This window comes from Centruroides sculpturatus, unplaced genomic scaffold, assembly GCF_000671375.1.
Source record: "Centruroides sculpturatus isolate CEXI.00-Female unplaced genomic scaffold, Cexi_2.0 scaffold616, whole genome shotgun sequence".
Lineage (NCBI taxonomy): Eukaryota > Metazoa > Arthropoda > Arachnida > Scorpiones > Buthidae > Centruroides > Centruroides sculpturatus.
The window spans coordinates 239,266-262,178 of record NW_019384942.1 but is presented as its reverse complement, the minus strand read 5'-3'; the positions used below and the strand labels follow the sequence as shown (position 1 = coordinate 262,178).

At 29.8% G+C, this 22,913-nt stretch overlaps 1 protein-coding gene across 1 annotated transcript in view; it reads right to left on the bottom strand.

Moving 5' to 3' along the window:
* The window catches only part of LOC111632145 (DNA excision repair protein haywire-like), a 36,725-nt gene that overhangs the window by 8,025 nt on the left and 5,787 nt on the right, over positions 1-22,913 (bottom strand). Inside the window, exons 3-11 of the mRNA XM_023376518.1 lie at positions 14,008-14,163; positions 7,567-7,641; positions 7,363-7,479; positions 7,062-7,258; positions 6,178-6,249; positions 6,002-6,108; positions 5,435-5,538; positions 409-481; positions 218-337 (exon numbers count right to left, since the gene is read on the bottom strand). Coding sequence (XP_023232286.1) covers positions 218-337; positions 409-481; positions 5,435-5,538; positions 6,002-6,108; positions 6,178-6,249; positions 7,062-7,258; positions 7,363-7,479; positions 7,567-7,641; positions 14,008-14,163 — 1,021 coding nt within the window. The remainder of the gene's footprint in view (positions 1-217; positions 338-408; positions 482-5,434; positions 5,539-6,001; positions 6,109-6,177; positions 6,250-7,061; positions 7,259-7,362; positions 7,480-7,566; positions 7,642-14,007; positions 14,164-22,913) is intronic.

Genomic DNA, 22,913 nt, shown 5'->3' with positions numbered 1-22,913 from the left:
AAATAATATTTAATAAAATTGCTGCAAGTTATGAAGAATATTTTAAAACTATTTACAAAAGTTTTCCAAAAAACAATTCTTATAATTGTGAAATATTTTTAATATAGAGGCTAATATATAATTATTTTATAAAATAAATATGTATTTAGCTTTAATAACTATTAAAATAAAAACTAATCAGTATTAAATTTATAGCATTAAAGTTTACATGACTCACCATCTAGCAACATTAGACCCCATTCTTGATTTTTTAACCAATTCATGACATGTTCTGCTTCCCAAGAACGCCTTTGTGTATGAGTTATCATTGAATATGTTGTAATGCAAATACCACAATCTAATTTAAAAAAAAATTATATTTAAATAACTGCAAAATAAATTATAGCTTTCTTAATTCACACAACTTACTTCCTGGTTTATCTTTTGCATCAGATGTGAAACGAATAATTGTGCTATCATCTGCTGTTGACCACATTTTAAACTATAATTAAAATTGATTATGATAAATCAAAATCAAAAGTTTATTTCATTTTAAAAAATTAACGAAAATGATAAATGCTAATCAGTGTATATGTTACTGTGAAAGACCGAAATTAGAGAATGTCGATATTCTCCGGTGAATGTCGACACATACAAAATACATCGGTGAAAGACCGAATATTTGGTTATATTATAATACGTTCGAACAATCGCCAGTGTATGTCGACAAGCACAGATAAGCTTTGGTGGAGGTCGAAGAAATTGTTAATACTTTTGAAGAAAATTTGAGCAGTGGCCATAACAAATACCATATTCCAAAGGAAAATATTGAAGAGGAGCTGCAACCCACCATGTCTTCATATCAAGCCCTGACTGAACAACACGAAGTTATTTCTATAAAAAGAGTGGCTGCAAAAGAGAATCTTCTACTGCAAGCAATGAAAATGTTACAAACTTCAAAAAGAACATTTCCTTCTGCTCAAATTGGTGATACCATACAAATATAAGTCCCTGACGTCGACCATTGCCGTATAGATGCTCGAAATGTGTTGGAGGTTGTTGTTGGAATAGAAGACTCCGACTTTTATAAATTAGCAAACAAAAATGGTACCCTCAAGTAGCTTTATACCCATAATCAGTTCATAATTTGTAAAGAAAAGTTACTTTACTTTCCATAGATGATATTTCTTCTCAAGAAATATCGCTGAGAGAAGCAGCTGCAGCTAATTCAAAAAATGGAGAGCAAGGCTATACACGCTGTCATTGCAAAAAGAAGTGTTCCACGAATAAATGAAGTTGTAAAAGCAAGGGACTCTTGTGCAATTCAAAGTGCCATAACAGTTTAAGTTGTTGCAATAAATAAGATTGTATAATGTTAATCACATAATTTATGTGTAAGTTTACTATTGTGTATTATTTTTCTTTTCTGATTAAGAATGTACTGTTCATTTTAGGTTCAACGGTTTATTTACATGTGCTGTTACTTAAGCTTTCTCCTATTTTGACACATTAAAAAGTTGCATTTTTGTCCTAATGTAATAGAAATACTTTTATTTAACATTCACCATCAGTGCATGCTGAATGTCGACATTTGCCAGTGTGAGAAATAATGATATTTAGTAAATATTTCATATATACACGAAACGACAGTATGAATGCTGACATTCACCGGAGAATGTTGACATTTGCCAGATATCGGTCATTCACAGTAACATATATAAAACTATGAAAAGTGAAAAATAATCATTATCTTTATATTAATAAAAATCAAAAATGTAAGTAAAACTGTTATATATTTTTATGTTTTTAATAAAAAATTATGTTAAAATATTTATTTTTGAAAATAAAATTGAGCAAGCTTTAAAACCATTAAAAATTCAAAACTTCTGAATAAAAGTTTTTAAATTAGTTTTCATATATTTAATATGACAAACTTGTCATAATATGCATCACTGTCTATCCAAGGACAATAAAAACAAAATTGGAGACAAAAAAATAAAAAAAATGCTTTTAACAATACAGTAGAGCATCGATTATCCGAATCAATTGGGGACTGGGGTTGTTCGGAAGATTGATGTTTCGGATAACCGATTATGTACAAAAAAATATATTAATTTATCCCATCTTGACATTTTTCTCCGTTGCGTGTCGCTTCGCGTTGAATTTTCGTCAATGTTAAGCCTAACGAAGACTATTGTATCGTTAAAAATTATTTTTTTTATTTTGTATGAACAAAATAAATATATTGAAAAATATAAAAACAATAAAAAATTATATTTCAGAAGTTAATTTAGTATCAAAAACATAAAATATTTCAGTAGCCCAAGACATAGCCAAAGATTGCAGTGCCATAGCACTGGCGAAAATTTAAATTTGCCGACTGAAATTCTTTCGGATGATTGATGTTTTGGATAATTGACGCTCTACTGTATTCTCTTTTATAAATTTTTAAAATGCATTTTGGCTTTCTATCAAATTAAGCCCTCTTCAATTAAGAAGTTTATAGCAATAGTCTTAGAGAAACAACAGTTCTCTGTCATTATAGCATAACCAGAACACCCCAATATATATGCAATAAAAATGAATAAATATAAACATGGCCAACAGTATTACATTTAATTAAATATATAAATATAAAATTGCAATGTTTAACAATACTTTGTTTCCGTTTGTTCATCCGTCGTTCACTCCAGTTGACAGTCCACAATTTTACAAACATGGAGGCGACCTTTCTTTAGAGGCTACTAGATACATAACAAAATGCAAATATGGTAAAAAACGTCCTCTGGTGCTATTGCCATTTTCACATAAAATACATTTTTAAGCAAATTAATAAATATAAATGTGTTTGCAAAATTGTGGACTGTCAACTGGAGCGAATGACGGATGAACAAACGGAAACAAAGTAACACTAGCAACACTACAGAAAATATGAGGATACCTATCATGTTCAACCCACTATTGAGGTCTCTATACGGCACTATCGCAAAGGAACAAAAAGTTACCCTAGCATACAGAAGGTGCAGCACTTTGTTCGATATCCTACGCAACGAAAAGGACCAATCCAGGGTGGAGAAGTTATCAGGAGTCTATACAATCCCTCTAAGAGATAACCAGTTTAGCAGGGATTTGGTATACGTAGGATCGACTAAACGTTCATTAGGGGTTAGGATAAAAGAGCACATCTTGGATGTACAACGTAACAGACACACAACTTCACTCTCCACCTATGCCACTGATCCCGAAATAGTGGCAGACTTCAATAGAGCGCAGATAATCGTCACCACACCGCGCATGCACCATCTAAAATGGTTGGAGGAGATGGAAATTTTTAGAGCATACAACACATCCACTTGTATTAATTCAAGAGATGAAATCAGTCTTTCCATGGCATGGCAAAACCTACTACATACAGAGTAACAGTGAAATACTATTTATTAAATATAAAAATAAGATAAAAAATAAAAATAAAAGGTACTGGGGAACATGTGAGAACAGTATTGAATAATTATGTATCACAATCGAACGTTTTTTAAGTATCATAATAATATCTCTCTCTTGAATTTGGACGTTCATCGTTAACTTCGATCATGTTCAAACATATCACGTGACGAAATAAGGAACGATCCAAACAATTCAAACTCGACAGAATTCGTATTTTTTCAAATTTCGTTTTTGGTGTTCGATCCAGCTGTTTCACCTGAAGAAGAGCCCAGAAGGGGTTATGAAAACATTCGTCGTGAAAAAATTATTCAATTCACATCGGTTATAGGTTCAAGTACGTCATATTTATGGAAAGAAAGTATTGTTAAACGTTGCAATTTTACATTTATATATTTAATTAAAAGCAATAAAAATGATTAGATAGATATTATAGAGTTTCAATCATTTTTACCATGCATAGATGGTAAAAATCTGTGTTCTGGTTTTATTGTTTCTCTAAGACTATTGCTATAAACTTCTTAACTGAAGAAGGCTGAATTTGATAGAAAGTCAAAATGCATTTTGAAAATTTATAAAAGAGAATATTGTTAAATAAAGGCTTTTTATTGTCTCCAATTTCGTTTTTTTTATTGTCCTTGGATAGACAGTTGTAATCGATGCATATTATGACAGGATTGTCAATATTAAATACAGTCGACCCCCCTATAACATGATAGATACATTCCGTTCTTTATGAAATTGATATTCTAAGAGCCAATCACAGCCCGGCACGTATGCAGTTTACGGACTAAGGCTGTTTGAAAGGTTTTCTTCCATAAAATTAATAGATTCTAGACTAATTTGACTCAACATTTCCAAAATATGTATAATTTTTTTGGGAATAATCCATATAAACTATGCTATAAACAAAAGATCATAAGATTACTTACTGAATGTGCACCGTTCGATGACGCCATTGGTTAAGCTTGTTTTCGTCGTGGAGATTGTCATCGAATGGTGCTCACATGCTTCCTGATAAATTATTTTTTTTGCAAAAAATTTGCTGAACTTTGGAGACATTAATATAAATATAATTTTTATGGACATTAAATAATAAATGGTTTTCAGTAGGTCTGCTGCTCATTTAAATTCCACGGTTTGTACAATATCTGCTATTGGTCTAGGTTCAACCAATCCTGTCGTGACACGAGTCGGCGATGACGTTTTACCAAATTATACGAGTTTTTTTTAGCGTGTTTATACGAATACTGTTGTAATTTTTTCGCCGTGATATAGGAATCCGAACTATAGGAACCTGTGTTATAGGGGGAGTCAACTGTATATGTAAACTAGTTTAAAATATTTATTAGCCACCTTGTAAATATAAGGCAACTTTATTATTTGTCTTATTTATTCTATTTCTGAATAAAAATTTATTATTTTTTGTCATGAGGTTGATGAAAATGAAGATGATCCAAATTGTGGTTGTTGGAAAAAATACTTATTTCAAAAGTTTCTGTATGAACAATTTTGAGAAAATGTTTGAAAATTGCCATTGATGAATAATTTAAAAATATAAACAGTAAATTAATTCAAATTTGAAAAATTTCTTGTATAAATATAAATTAAAATTATTATTTATATTAAAAAGAATCAAATCATTATTGCTATTTTATTATTTTTAGTATAGCTATGAAACAATATATTGTTGAATATATTGTCTTTAAAAAGTAGTTCTTTAAAATTTTATAAAAAAAATATTTAGATTAAAATAAATTATTTAAATTTTCATGATAAAACTTCAGCTTGAAATATTTTTCTATTCAAATAATATATTTTACATATCTAAATAATCATTAAAAGTGTCTTTTAAATGTTTCTAAAAGTAACTATCATTTAGTATTATAAAAACTTCTTAATTTTCTTTTATAAAAATACTCAATTCTATTAAAATATGTATTTTTGAAGAGTTTTTTTCTACACATTATGATAAAGGTAAGTTTTTTCTTTATAAAAGAATTCAATGTCATACCTGTGATTTCCATTGTTCAACAGACACTCCAGAATTACAAAGAACTAAACATCTTTTACGTACAGTGCAGCATGCTGTAACACCAACCAATGATTTTCCAGCACCTTAAATTATTAAAAAATTTAAGTAATTTAATATTAATACTTAAAATGTAAAAACTCAATTCTAAAGTTTAAATGTCCTGAAATAAATTAAAGCAAATTCACTTAATTGTTATACATAGGTTCTTGGAAACTGTGATATTAAGCAAAATGATGTTTAATTAATGAATTCATTTTACCATAGCTAATTGACAAACAAGATAGTTTGGTTAATGTTATTCTAATTAAATCATGTTTGTAATACCACCATTTAATTCCCTCCTTATAAAATCAATTTTACTATTTGTGAAGATTAAACAATGATAATTGTAAATGATTAAACATACTTGTATCTTTCCTCAATGATGTTATAACAAAATGTTAAGTGAGGACTTGCTGTATTCTACATTTACTTACCTATATCTCATAGGTAAGTGAATGTTACATTGCAATTAATTTTATAAAATTAGCATGTCAATATATTTACCGCATGGCAAAACGATTACACCAGATCTTGCTCTTCCATTACCAAACATTTTTCTCAAGCTTTTTTCTTGATATGGTCTTAAAATTGCTGATGGTTTAAGATCAATGCTATAATAAAACATCAAGCAATAATTATTAATATAATAAATATTAACAATTGGAGAGGAAAAAACTTACTTAATATCTGGATTAACTGTGTCATTTTTAAAGTCATATTCAGCTAAAAGTGGATATTCTAATTCAATACATCTGGAAAAAGGAAAAATATGTTTAATATGTAAAAATAATATTTTAAAATTAGAATGATTCCTGAATATTACTGTATTTTTGCAAAATGAGCAGCATGCTGGGCTATCTGGGAGACCATGAAATCATATATTTCCATATGGTAAAAACCAGCATGCCAGTTTATCCTGGAGAATGCTAGCACACTGGTTTAAGCTATATATATATATATATATATATCTAGAGGGTGCATTAAAAAACAAATGAGATTTTATCCTAAAACCATGAAACTGTCAGCATTACATCAAAAACTGTGATTATATGTTTAATTTTTGATTTTGACTTCTTTCTAACAATGTAAAATACTCTTAGAATTCCAAAAGTGCTATTTTTATATGTATTTTATTTTTATTTGATTCAAAAATGCAAAAATAAACATATTAAATTTAAGCAACTTGTAAAAATTATCTCAGCTTACACCAATTAACATCAGCTTTGCGTGAAATTTGAGAAGAAGGTATTATTTTTAAGACCAGGGTAGATGATCAGTGTAGTCCACACTGACTGACTGACAACAGTAAGTCATTAATTGTTTTATTGTCTTGTAAATGATAACTTGCTTCCTGGTTTTAAGTTGGTCAAATTACAATCTTATTATTTTATTGTACTCGGAAGAATGCCTTCTTTAACGCTTAATTAACAACTAGTTTTGTTAGATCCGATCATGCCAGTAACCATGGGGTTTCCAACATGATGCTGGTCTCTCATTTTTATGCAGCATGCAGGTAATTCCACAAAAATACGGTCAAAGTCAAATGTTTTTCTTCCAACTATACCTTTTTTGAATAGTTTCAATAGTTTCCTGTTTTACTTCAAATGAAACAGTTTGCAAGTCTTCAATTTCTTCTTCGTCTCTCTCCATTTTCTCATAATAATTAAAAATATCATCTGGTACTGTATTTGAATTATTTGAAGTTGCATTGACAGATTTATTTTGTTCATCATTATTATTGTCGAGAGTTTCTTTAGAAAACTAAAATAACAATTTTATAAATTTAATACTTAACTCCATAAATAAAAATGTATTATAAAAGCATCCAGCAATTAAAAATAATGTAAATAGAAATTTATATAAACCTGAGGAGTTTTTGTTGATTTCTGTTGAACTGTTGTCATTCCTACTGAATCATCTGTTTCTCTTCTAAGACGACATTGTTGAATTATATGATCTTTTAAAAGTTTTTGTAATATATCCTGGATGAAGTTTTGTAATATTATGTAATTAACTTCATATGTAAATAAATTTTTATAAAATTAATATATTTTCTGATATGTACTTACAGGAAATGTGCTCTCTACAAAATAACGATTATGTTTTAGAACCAATTTTACTTTTCCATAGCTCAAAGTACATAACTGTAAAACAAAAATATTGCAATTTGAGTTATTTTAAATAAAATTTATTATTCTTAAATTTGTATTTCAATTGCAACTGTCATCACAAAGTTTTAATTAATATAATTTTTATAACTGCCATAACCAGAGATTTTTTAACAATTTTTTGCATATGATGTAGATGAGCACCTTAAAGTAAAGGAAGACTTCACCATAGCCCTAATTTCTTCTGAACAAGAAAATTTTAATTAATATGCACTAATTTATTCCAATTGATGGAAAAATCATTAAATATTATGATGTATATTTTAATAGTCTAAAACCTGGGGTATAGTTCTTAACCTGGGGGAAATATACCTTTTTGGTATGAAATTTCTGCAAAATACCTGTTCTGAAAACAAATGTTTTTTAAATGAACTTTTATAACTTTTTTCCCAGCTTTTTCTTGAAAATTATCATTATTATTATTTTTTTTATTTTTTTTTAAAAAAAAGACCCCAAAGTTATAAACAGGGCTGTGGGGTCAGTCATTGAGTTTTTTTGTTTTTTTTTTTGCAAATCTACATGTTTGGAGACCTGAATCCAAAAAGTGTCAATTAACAGGGAAAATTTGTCTGTGTTGGTGTCTAATTTGTTTAATTTCTTTATTCTGTTCTGAGATATTGTTTAATATCTCAAAATGGACAAAGTTTAAAAAATGAAATTTGCCACTGTAGCTTGTGTATAAAGGGGGCATTAATGATATATATTTTGGTTCTTAATTAAAGGTTGACAGGGTGGAGATACACGAGGAGTCATGTCATATCTGCAGTGTGGTCAAACTTAATGACTATTTTACTCATTATTAGCATTCACATTTTTTAAAATAAAGCTTGTCTCTACTCTCAAAATTGTCTAATATAAACACATACAGGAAAGATCTTACAAAATTTAATGATAATTTTTACAATGCAATGGAAAAAGTAAATCACATTGACTGTTCTTCAAATTTGGATGTTAAAATGGTGATACTGCATTGATAGCAACACAAGTTTCAGTAGAGCGTTTATTTTCTTCTCTTAAAATTATTAAATCTGATTTAAAAACTTTCATGAATGCTGACTTAATACTCTCTATTTTTGTTTTTAAAGAAGTAATTCAGTTTATAACAGATGGAAAATAATAAATTAATCAACATGGCAAAATAAACAACCTTTTTATTTACCAGTCTAAATGTTATATTTCTTATTCTTGACTTAGTTTAATATATGTGCATACTCATATATTATGTACAACATTTTTATTAAATTAATTTGTTCGCATACAAACGTATTTACTGTTTTTATTTATACATGCTTACCAAATACCATTGCCATCATCAAACAAGTCAATAAATATGACTTTATATATTAAGGTGTGTCAAATTTTAATGTTTAATTAATTTTTATAAATCATTTTATTTTGTATTTTAAAAAAGTAATCAGAATTCTTGTCATCATTACTTTCCCAGCTGTTACACAGTATATGTCTTAACAAAAGAAAAAAATGACAATCAGTCAAAAAATGACTTCAAGATTTTTACTCTTTTGGACTCGGGAAGCCTTGAAACAGAGAAGTACAAAAACATTTAGGTTTTTTCTGTATGCACAGATTTTAGAATGTGTGGGGAGGCATGATTTAGTTCAACCACTTTGAAACTTAACTCCTGTGTTAAACCATCCAACTCAAAAAATCACAGAAGTGATTAAGTTTCAAACAGTGTGAACAAAATTGTGTCCCACAGACAGAGTCTAACATCCATACAACATAAAAAAAACCCTGAATATTTTTCATATCTTGACATTTCAGGGAGTTCTGGTCCAAAAATATAAAAATTTGGGGGAGTCATCTTCTGACAGATCGCTACACTTTCCCTCTGTTATATATAACAAGAAAGTAAAAATTATCAAATACATATTTATATATTGACTATGTCATTATTTAAAGGAGTCTTAGCTTTGGAATAAACACGTTTCTACATTTTATCTTTATTAGAATTCTGTTCTAATAAAGGTAAAATGTAAAAATAAAATGTAAAGCTTTTATTCTAAGGTCACATGATATCAGAATTCCCAGGCCTATTTTATTAATAAGTCTACCCCTGGTCAAAGTCAAATGGTAAGGCAAAGGTGGAGTCGGTAGATTTTTACACAACTCCACAGCACTGGTTATAAATAAAAATACTTATTGCTTATTCTGAAACCATGTTGTATTTTATTTGTTTTTCTGTCACAACTAGGTGCATAGACAGACACTGGGCATCTTTGTCATTACTCTTTATTCAGGAATATCTTACACACCGATATGCATAATATGATGCCCAGTGTCGGTCAGAAAAAAACAAATAAAAATACATAGATATCAAATTTATCATTGTGTATTTTTTCTGATGTAAATCCCTAAACTAAACCCAAGTCTTTTTATATTAATTAATATGCGTAGATGAATTTTTTTTTTCAATTTCTGACCCTGTATCTAAAGTTAAGCTAAAATACAGATGAGAAAATGGGATTACCTTAACCCAAAAATAAAAAACTTCATGAGAATGCATTTTTAAAAATTCAAGAAATGTAAGGCAGCAGAAAATATTAAGAACCACTAGTCTAAGGGCTAGTTGGTAAAGTGAATTTTTAATGCATGGAATTCATATTGTAATAATATATAAAACTTGGTTTCTATTATAATTAAAACCATTAATTACATTTGAAAAAAATAAATAAATACAATTTCTGTAACTGCATTGAGATGACATGATATTTCGATGTCAATTTTTAATTGTTTTGAAAATATGTGATGTACAATCTCAGAAAATTATCAAATATAAATAGTATATTAAGATAAAATTTCTAAAATTCTGAGAAAAACACAAATACACACTTGGCAGTAGAGAATTCATTTCTAGTTGAAAAAAGATGTTAAAACTTTCATTATTATTAGTTTATAGTCACTTATGATAACAGCATTTATTGTAAATAAAAAAAATCAAAATCCTAAATTAACTTCTTTCAGAACTAATAATAAGCATTCATTAATAAAAACACAGTTCTCTATTTGTTTAAGCAATATCAAGCATCATTATCATGTCAACAAAACATTATTCCTCATCAAATTGAAGATATCGTATATATAAAATTTTAATCACAATTATAATTGAAACTAATGCATCATTTCATATATTATTTAAGTTTTGCAGATTCACTTGCAAGATCTTCAGTAGATGAGTTCTAGTGGTTTTTGAAAAAACTCCTAACAAGAGATGTATACAGTATATACAATCCATAAAAGATCTTTCATTTTTTAAATAATGCTCTTGGTAAGTTTATACAAAGGAAAAGCTGTTGGGTGAGTTCATAACTACAATTTAAAATCAACAGATAATCCACATCTGCTTTCAAACTGACTTTGAACACAAATTGTGGGTTATTCACAGGAAATTATATATATACAACAGAATAAGTTATTACAATTATAAACTCACACACATCATTAGCACATGAATACAAAAAATCTAAAGTTTTAGTCTAATAATAAAATAAGATCCAAATAAATTTATCTGATCATTCTTTCGCTAAAATTATTTTAAAGTTTAACTAATTTCCATTCATTTTTCATATGTACAACAATTTGTAGCCAAAAATATTGATTATTTTTGAAAATATAATTTCTATCTTTAAAAACTTCAAAATTAAATTCAACACAAATTTTGTTCTTTGCTTTTCCATGTAATCTAAAAATCAGTTTAGATTAATGGTAGTTTAATTGTAAAAATCATAGAAAAATATTTAGAATATCAACTTTAAATTATTTTTTTAATTTAATAATACCAGAAAGTACATAACCAATACTTTAATCAAGTGCTTTCATTATATTAAATTGTAATACATGTAAGCTAAATGATTTCTGTAATCAATTGGGCTAATATTATACTATAATTAATAATTAGAGACTAAGTATTTTGGTACTAGAGGTAGACATTATGCCATCTCTTATTAAATCATTATAATTATTAATTTAGATAAGAGATAGTACCTAAAGTCTACTTCTAATACCAAATTACTTAGTTTCTAATTACAATTGTCCTTGATAATCCAACAGGTATGGGACCAAAGGGGTGTCGGATTACCAAAAGTATCCAGATTACTGAAAGTGATTACATATTTGGCATTGTTTTGCTAGCAGTAGCCTGCAATATTCTCTTTTCCAACATTCGAACAGAACTGCTCGTGGAAAACACATGAAATGTGTGTCATTGTGTAACAATTGGGTGGGGAGATTCATGTTGTGACATGCTTCTGTGCAAACAGACATGTAACGGCGATGAGGACTACAGTGATCTTGACAGGAGGTGCATCAGACTACTGAGCATGTTAGATTACAAAATGTCGGACTATCAAGAGACAATTGTATTAGTTATAGCATAATATTAGCCAGATTAATTACAGTGATTGTTTGGCTTAGCATCAATACATCAGGTTTCGAGATGTTGATATATATAATACATCTATTTTATTTATTAAATTTTTTAAAAAATTAGAAATTCAAATTTTACAAACATAAAACATATGTTCAATTCAATTTTAAAAAGTTTTATAATTATATAGATGTAATATTTATCATCATCATCTTTATTAGCAAAAAGAGATTATCCCTGTTGTGGGGGTTGTACAAATTTAATTTATAAAAATTCCTTGATAATAAAACATTAAATAATATTGTAACATTCAGAAATTTTTTATACAATAAAATTCTATATAGATGTAATATAAAAAATGCTAATGAGCTCTTGCATGACTTTTCTGGCACTCATTTTACATAGCTAAAGTTGTGTCTCTGTTACAAGATTTTATTAAAAAATAAAACCTGCTGTGAGTAACTATGGATAGTTATATCTAAAATTAAATATGTCTCTAAGCAAAGATTGGACAGAAGTCCAGGTAGATAACTGGCAACACATCTGCACAGTAAGTGGGAGTTGCAGGTTCAAGTCCTGCTCCTGGGCAATTCTTTTCTTCCAGAATATTCTAAATTATTTAATAAATATTAATTTAATTATAATTATTAAATTTAATGAGATGGCATCTAACACCTATCTCTAGTACCAAATTACTTAGAGTTTAATTATTAATAGTAGTGAAAAAATAGCCTGATTCATTACTGCAATCATTTGGCTTACAAGGACCAAGACATTTGCTTCTCTGATTCAAATGAAGCTTGGTGAGCATGTAGCCCTAAACGCAAATAGTTCCTTGTCCAAATAAAAGGACCTACTTCTGAAGCATCTCTGAAAAATGGCCTCTGAAAATTGAGCATTTAGTTTGTGAATAATAATAGTAATACTAATGATATGGTAAAATAATACAATAAATATGTCACATATTTAAAAAAACAAAACTCACAAAGGAATGTTGCTAGTATAGCCTTATCCGAAATATTTTTCTTAGATTGCTTCGGGTGGACAGTTACTTCAATCATTTCATCTTTTAATTCACAATTTAAACACTCGAGTAGATTTAGAAACATCGATATCGCCGGGCGCCATTTTCTTAATGAAGTAAACTAACTCTTTCCTTCGTGAACTTCGTTAGAGTTTCGTTCAAAAAGTCATCATCGCAGAGCGTGCGCACTGAGCGAGACTACTACTATTCGAACGATTCGTTACTAACGCGTTTAACTCGTTTGACTTTACGAACGTACCCCAGTTCGCAATTTGTGTAAAATCCAAGTCGGATGTACATAAGCTAATAAATGTTCTCGTTAATCTTATCTCATCTTTTGATTCGTTCACGGTTACAAGAAATCACCACATACAGTCTCTCAAGTCTTCATAGATATAACAAACAGAAATAAATAACACAAAATAAATTGTAGCTACATGTCGATTCCATGTGACACGTCCGAACATGTAAGCTGAACAATAGTGTAGGGGAGAGTGTAATCAAGAGTTGCGTGGCACTCAAACAAAAGACAAATCAACGAGATTTGAAAATCATGTAACTCCGGGTTTGCGTAAGTCGGGATAGCATAAGTCGAGGTATTACTGTAATAAAATTTATCACAGTTCATAAAAAAAATTAAAAACTTTCTATATTATCTCAAATTATACTCTACTATATATATATGAGCAGATTTTATTCAGTACAACAATAATAATATTTGCCAAAATTTTAAAAATTTTCTATCTCAAAAATCCTTAATAAAGTCAGTGGATTCATATTAGAAATGTCATTTTATTGTAAGCACATCAGCTTTATCATATCTGTATTCTGTATTTTTTGTATATTATTTGTATATCATTATGTATAAAAAATTTTATAAGCATGACTGCTTGTAAATTTTGTTAAAACTCTTATAAGAAATTACTTATCTTACCTTAATAAATTCAACAACACCTTCTGGAATACTTGTTTTACTAAGTCTTCCCAAGTACTCTATAATATCATTTGTTTGTAAACCAACAGAAACTGCAGCATAAAGAGAATATGCTGTTAGCTGATATTCATGGATATGTTCAGGTCTACATACAGGCTAAAAATACAAAAATTTTTAATTAGAAAACAAAAAAATTATTGTTAACAAAATTCATTGTTTAATTTCTTTTAGTCAACAACCATTTAAAGGAATATCTTCTATCACCCTGGTTTTGAAAATAAGATAAACTTAACATAAATGAACAAACAAAAAATGTATATAGCCACTCCTCACTTAATGACTGCTTGGACTTATGACCAGCTGTCCACCAGGCAGATTCTTCTTTCTCAGTCTGAGTCTTGGAAATCCCATTTTGTAGTCTTAATCTTGTTCCCACAGTCAGTCAGTATTTACTACACAAAGCATTTGCAATCTCTAAAACTACATATTTTGTTTATAAATGTGTACTTTATTGTACAGTACATCCCATATTACAAGATGTCAGTGAAAAGAAAGAGCATGACTTCACCTGGAGAAAATGCCAAGAATCAAAGGATGGGCAACAGAGTTGAAAGCATAGCAGTGCTTAGAAGAGGAAGAAGGAGAAAGCATAAAAGGAATTCACTGTACTGTACAAGGGTTAGCTGTTATGTTCTCAAAATTGAATACAGCTATATTAGAACAAGAGGGTATGAATCTGAATGTTGAAGAGTTCACAAAAATGGAACAGCAAATGAATGAACTTTTATGATGCTGTTATAAAAATTATGAAGAAACAAGAAATTTACAGTGTATCACACTAACAAGATTCTTATAAGAATATACCCAAGACTTCTATCTCTACAAGCACTTCCATTTCTTCACAGTCATCTTCCTTACCCAGGTCCTCTACAGCTCCTGATAATTGTTTAAAAGAATGAACTCTAGTAAGGTTTAAAATGTGGACTTATTAAAGCAGCAGTCAACTTCAGTTAACGAGTCAACAGATCAATTTTCAGCCAATTACTTGAGTTATATATGCAAGTATTCATTGTAAAATATAAAGTAATTGATTGAAGAATTGATCTGTAAACTTATTAAACTGGCAGTCAACTTTAGTTAATAAGTCCAATTTTAAACAGTACAAGTTAATTTATTTAAACAATTATTATATGGACAAAAAGCATTTTTTAAACTAAGCTGCTGATAACGCCAATGACGACACTAATGACCTGAAACTGTTATCACCCTTTGAAGAATTTGAAGACTAAACTATTAATCTGAATGATTTTTTTTAATGAATTAACTTTAATGTTTTTGGTTCAACATTTTAATAATTTTGCTGATTATATTTTTATGTTTTGTAATATGTAACAGGTGCAAACTAAAGCAAAGTTATCAAAGTTTGAGTTTCCTTTGAATCATTTCATTATCAAGAATAAATAAAACAATTAAGCTTCTCATTTATCAACCAATTCACTTAATGATTTAGTCATATGAACAGAACTCAATTGTTAAGTGAGGAGTGCCTGTATGATAAAACACCAGCAAAAGAAACTTGCAACAATCAAAAAGAGGAGGAGTAACTATTAGTAACAACATAATCAGACATTGTCTTTTTCAACAGTCAATGGGGATCACTGCACTGAGTAACTTCAATAATCACTCTGTAAGATTAATGACAAAATAGTGAGCTTCATTCAAAATCCAGTTGATGGCTTTGGTCAGATCAGCCAACAGATTTTTTCCATTTGAAGCACATTTGATACTAATAATTCACTAAGTCTGTTGTGCACCAACATACAGGTAACCCCGTATAACACGGTCCTTTTATAGCACGAGTTCACTCTAACATGGTTCGGGAATTAGGTAAAATCCTTGTACAACATGAAATGTAATAAAGGGTATGTTCTTTTATACATCCACGCAAGCATTCTAATTTTTTCGTGTCTACTTTGAATGCTCTTTCAAGAAATAATCCATTTAATGGTTAAATTTTACAATTGGGACCCTTCTTTTATCTCTAAAAGCTCATATTTTAGAATTATAGATTCCTCCATCACAATACTATCGATAGTGCGGGCGCCGCCATCTTTCTTTCTTTCACTGCTGTTCCTAAGTGCCTACAAACAGCAGCACACTCCCGTTGTAGTGGACACACAAAGCGACTGCTATTAATGAACTCACCCAAAAACTGTTACCAGTTGATGATGCTCATGCTGAGATCATCATATAGAATGAATAATCCTCTGGTAAAATATTTACTTAAATAATAAATAAGTATTTTACCCATTAAAAAAATGAATAATAAATCTGATTTAAAGAAGGATTTGAAAGCATGTTTTTTAATTTTTGGAACCTAACTCCCCTTTTTGCACTAGTTCTTTGTTTCGTATAACATGGCAATTTTTTGGAATGTAACTCCATGTTATACTGGGGTACCTGTACATTATTCCTTACTATCCTCACTTCTTTAACTCTTTAGTATCATTGGATGTCATATTGACATTGGATGCTTTGTGGATCCTCCTTTTTTTCTTTTTTTGGGAGATTTGAATTTTATATTCTTATGTAGAATCTTCCATCCATTCTGAACTTGCTTTCCTAAGTGCTGTTAGGTGTTACATGCTCTCTTAGTAAGTCAGTGAGAGATGTTTTGCAAAATAATGTGAAACTAATCAAATGCTGATTCAAATGGCTAAGGAGCATACAAGTATGAGATCATATAAAAAAAAACAAATACTTAAAGTGACTGAAAAACAAAAGTAGGTAATTAAAAACAGCTCAAAATTATATTCTTTAATTGGCAAGACAAATGCTTGTTTGGTTTTAGACACAAAATACATGTAAGGGCTGACTTCTCAATACTTCCTGACCCATGTTATTATACAGTTTGAAGGAGTAGTACTTCCAGAATATCAAACATTAATCAGTGTTGAAAAGTTTGGCTTAAAATGTCCAGTATGGCAAGCAGTTTTCCAGCATGGATTGAAAAGTTTGTTGTTTGTGATAAAAGGAAATATTAGTGCTGAAAGTTATAGTAATGAATGTTTTAAAAAGTTGTCTTCCTTTTTTAAGAAATTGTGATGGCCATACTTTGTTTTGGCCAGATTTGGCAACAATAAACTATGCAAAAAGTAAGTTAGCTATTCAAGCCAACTTACTTTTTGCATAGTGTATTATTATCCATAGTAAGTTGGCTGGAACAGCACAAAGTCAGTTTTGTACCTAGAGACATGAATCCACAAAACTTACCACAGTGCTGACCAATAGAAAGATTTTAGTCTCTTGTAAAAAAAATAAACTAAAAAAAAACAGAATAGGAAAAGACATTAAAGATTTTCCTCTGAACTAGAAAAAAGCAGTCAGAATGATTGAAGGAAATACTGTCAAAAATCTTATTAAGTGCATTTGAAAGAAACATCAAAAGGAATAAATCAAAACTTAAATGTTATAATTAAGTCTTAAATGTATTTTAAAAACAAACTTAAATAAAAGTACAATCTTTCAGATTACATTACAAATAAAAGTTATTACCTTTTGAAATTTACAGATTTCTATCATTACAATCCTTATATTATCAGTAATCCAAATTACTGAGAACAGAAAAGTCCTGTTTGCTGACAAAGATTGTTATACTGTTGATGAGACTAATTGAAAGTAGGAAAGTTGACAGACTATTCCTCATCAAGACAACTCCATTTTATTAGAGTCAGCCTAAAGATTTTGATGTGCTCATTACTGAATGCAAAAGCAAGAAGATTCCCCTAGATTTTTGACATCTGTTAAAGCATAAGAATACATAAGAAATCTTAAAGGTGGTCAAGACCCAGAATATAAGAGATCTTGAATGCCAATTTCAGAGTTAGAGAAGTATGAACCATGTATTAAAGAGAAATCAATATGTCAACCTTTCTCAAATGAAAAATCAAAAAGATGACTAAAACCACTTAAATTAGTGCACGGTGATTTGTTGGGTCTGTTTGATGTCCAAAACTATGTATATCCAAATACAGATACACCCTCAGCATCATTAATAAAGACATGAAGTATGAACAGTACACAGTCTTTCTGAAAAACAAGGAATATGTCTTGATTCATTTTAAAAAATGGAAGACAATGATGAGAAATAAACTCAGATAACCCTAAAGAGGACACATACAAATAACAACTTACAATTTTGTTTCAGTCTAGGAAACCTTTTGCAAAAGACATGTTGTTGTACATGGACAAACATTGATCTATTTTCTAGAGAAAAATGGGATAGCAGAGAATGAACTGCAAATTATTAAACCTTGTTTACAGTACAGTCTAGGCAGAACTGACATATACAAATACATATATTAGAAACAGTGTTACCAATAGCAATAATAGAGAAGTAACATTTGAAACTAGTTCAGAAAAAAATGAAGTCTATGCCATCTATGGACTATAAGTTGGAAAGTCTTCATTTATGTTCCTGAGAGAGAGAGAATGTTATCCCCAAGAGCATACTAAGGTAACCTCATCATATATGCATTCAGGACATGAATAGAGAATATAGATAACTGATATGAAATATGTTGAATCCAGTGACTAATCAGTGGAAATAACAGCAAAAAGAATATAATGAAGTTATTCCATCTCACAAGGAGAGGGTTAGATGTTCAGGTCTTTGATTTGAACATCTGACTAATTTTTGGAAATAATTTTAATTATCTTCTGATCAAGTTGGGAGCTGTGAGCACCATATTTTCCACCAGAACCTGGCTTTCAAAGAATGAATAATGTGTTGCAATACAGATTTAACACTTCATCCACCATACTTTGGAAAATTTGTAGCTCTTTTTGTTATGAAATGTCTTGGTTTTGGTTTTTCTGGATTTTCCAACCATTTGTCAACAATTGATTTTCAATGGTTTATTTCATTCATTTTTAAAGCAATAGCATAGTTACTTTAATAAAACTGATAACGGAACCCTTATTCTAATTATTTGAAATTGTTGTTATGGCAACAGACAGAGTTATTAATAATAAACAAAGTTTGTCTTTAGAATTTTACAGATTTCTATTGTTACAGTCATTACCATGTCTGAGCTTAAACAGTATTTTCTGCAACAAATGTTTCCAAGTTTCTACAATGAATAATAATACTTGCACAAACTATGTTAATGCAGCTACTTCTGTTGTAGTCCCACCAGCAACTGTTATAATGGCCTTCAGTTTACTTGATCCTTTTCTCAAATCTGAGAAATACCTTTAATATTGTTCTTAGTTCCAGAATGAATACCCATGTGTCTTGATTTGTTTCAATCAAAACATTGCAAATTATAGATGTATAGAGACTCTTCCTTCCTTCCCAAACTTTTCCTACCTATCAATTCTGTCTCCAATATTTGCTAGTTAAGTTACTATATAATTCATTTTTCGTAAATAAGTGTCTATACTGTTGTGCTGAAGATATTTTTCAAAATAAACTTGCCTTCTCAGTTGCAAGATTCAAAACTTCCTGCCCCTAAATATATATGTAAGTTTTCTAGTTTTCTTTGGAAGAATTCAAGTGTTATACATGGTGTTGCTTCTCATCTCCAATACCAAGACATTTTGGATTGGTGCTTTTCCTTACCTGGAGATGAAGCATTTCAGTTATTCTTTTAACTCTTTTTAATAAATATAGATTATGCTTACTTATTCTCTTAGGAATGGAGAATTCCTCTCTAACAAGGGGACCTTACGGTCTCGGAAATTCAGTTCAGGATGAGACTTTACAATTCTGGCTAGCGTGCTTTACAATTCTTCTGGGTGGACACCCTAGAGGTGTCCACCCAGAAGAATTGTAAAGCACGCTAGCCAGAAGATTCCAAGAAAAAGGGCTCTAAAGTTTTAAGCGCAGCTCATATACTGGTCAATTTTATACTATGGCAGCACAGTGAAATGGCTGAGTCTGTAGCGAACTCACTTGCCATGCAGGTGATCTAGATTCGATCCTACCTTTGGTTAAATCTTTTTTTTTTTAATTGTTTTAAAAATTATAACAACTCTTCAATAAAGTTAATAACCTAAAAACATTATCAATTAAATCATAAATAATTTTATTTTATTTATGAAATGACTGTTACAGCTAATTAAAATGTGAATTAATGATATAAAGATAATATTTTATTTTTAAAAAGTTGAATAATTTCAAATGCACTTTTAATGAAGGTACATTGAAACTTTAATTACTATTGTCATTAAAAAGTTATTACAAATTTTAAGATATTATAAGCTGTGGAGAGGTTAAAAATATTCGTTGTAAATTTGAGGAACTGGTTTCTATGTGGAAGAGTAGAGTATAGCTGTTGATTATTATTTATGATTTAATTGATAATATTTTTAGGTTATTAACCTTATTGAAGAGTTGTTATAATTTTTAAAACAATTAAAAAAAAAAATTTTAGCTGAAGGTAGGATCGAATCTAGATCACCCGCATGGCAAGCAAGTTCGCTACAGACAACCATTTCGCTGTGCTGTCATAGTATAAAATCGACCAGTATATGAACTGTGCTTAAAATTTTAGAGCACTTTTTCCTGTAATCTTCTGGCTAGTGAGCTTTACAATTCTTCTGGGTGGACACCTGTGAGGTATACTAGTAATCTGCAAAGTCTCATCCTGAACTGAATTTCCAAGACCATAATGTCCCCTTGTAAGAGAATAGTTTCAAATTCAAGTTTCAGTGCTGTTCAGTTCACAATCTTGTTAGTCAACAGCTGGACACATTCTGCCCTAGTATAACAACATATCTTTTGCAAAAAATTTCAATTGGCACATGAAAAAATGTTGCATCATAGATTTGGCAGTTCTGGCATGCACACTAGTCTAGACATTAGGGTGCTTGTGTACCAGATGTCACCTTAGTGGCTCGCGTGAAGTGCAGGGAAGTGAAAAGAAGGGAAACTATCTGTGTAGTGTTGCATTCCAAAATGTTGGGCCTACAGGAGAAACATGTGACAATCAAATTGTGTGTGAAATAGGGAAAATGGCCAGTTTTGTGGCAATTTTCCCTATTTCACACACCATTTTCCCTATTTCACACACAATTTTCCCTATTTCACACACAATTTTGGTTGAGCAGCACTGAACCAGAAAAATGGCAGTTCAAACCATGGTTTCTTCAATATAACATTGTGCCATGTCATAAGGCATGACGTCCTAGTATTTGAACCAGTAATAGCCAAATACAATGCCCCATTGGTTGAACATCCTCGGTATTTGCCAGTTTTAGCTCCCATTGACTTTTTTTCTTTTCCCAAAAAGGAAAACTATGTTGAAGGGAAAAGTTTAAAGATGTGAAAGCCATAGAAAAAAATGCAACAAGGTCTCTAAAGGCCATTCTAAAATCAGTGTTCCAGCAGCTCCAGAAATGCTGAGAAAAGTGTATTATATGTCAAGAGGCTTTGAAGGAAGCTCATTCTATGTGGCAATAAGTACTTTCATTTATTTTTTAAAAATAATTCTTGAAATTTTTATTAAATTACACCTCATACATTTTTCATTCTTTTAATTGCTCCTTCAACAATTTTTAGACTATATTTTATTTAAAAAAAACAGTTGAAATACAAAGTAAAAATACGTTATTCAAAAAAATTTTTTTGATATTATACAAAACAACTTAAATGATCTAATTTAGAAAGATATTAATAATAAAATTATAAAAGTTTTCCTAGTTCAGAAAGTAATAGAACAGCACAATGAAGGATAAAACAACACTGTTCACATTATCACACCTCATGTACACAGACAATATCAAACTTTACACATCCACACACAGAATCAGCTTCATCATCTCTTACAAACTAAACACACACACACACTTAAATGATATACAAATGGAATTTGGTCTAGACAAATGCAAAACACTACACATTAAAAAAGGAGTTCTGAAGAAAGAAGACTTTGTATTCAGAAGTCAAGATATCATCAAGTCTATAGAAGAGGAAAAATCTTACAAATTTCAAAATATTTGTAAGATTTAGTATTCTAACAGGCCAAACTTACAGAACATGCACAAATAAAACAAGAATTAATACAGTAGACCCCCCTATAACGCTTAAATACGTTCCACGCTAATCGAATTTTACATTGTAGGAATGATTAAATACATGAGCCAATCGCAGCCCAATAGGTGGGAACTTTACGGACTAAGGCTGTTCGAAAGGTTTTCTTCTATAAAATTAACCGATTCTAGATTAATTCCACTCAACATTTCCAAAACACGTATAATTTTTTGGGAGTAATCCGTATAAACTATGCTATAAACAAAAAATTATAGGATTACTTACCGAGTGTGTACCGTTCGACTACGCCGTTGCTTAAAGCTGGTTTTCGTTGCGGAACAGCACCCGCGATTTCTAATAACGAATTTTTCGCAGAAAAATAACTTGACCTTTGGAGACATCATTAATATAAATAATTTTTATGGCCGTTGAATAAGAAGTGTTTCTTTCACAAGAAATGTATAAAATTAGTGCTGTATTAGACTTACGGTACCTAATTTACATACTGTACAGACGATAATAAACTCAACTTACTAGTCCAGTGGTTCAACCTTTTTTCATTAGTGTACCCCGTGACATGTCATATCTCTAGATTGTACCCCTCATTTAAGAAATTTAGTGAGTACCCGTATTGTTAACTTTACATATTGTAACTTTAATTAAATTAAAGAAAAAAAAAAGTAAATGAAAAAATGCAAAATAAATTTGTGATTGTTGCAAGGAACATACTTACCTAATAATTTTTAATACTATTAGTTTGTGATACATAATATATTATTTTTTCGGCCATAATAACTAACTTTTTTCTGTACCCCTAAACAATCTATCACGTACCCCTAGGGGTACGCGTACCACAGGTTGGGAATCGCTG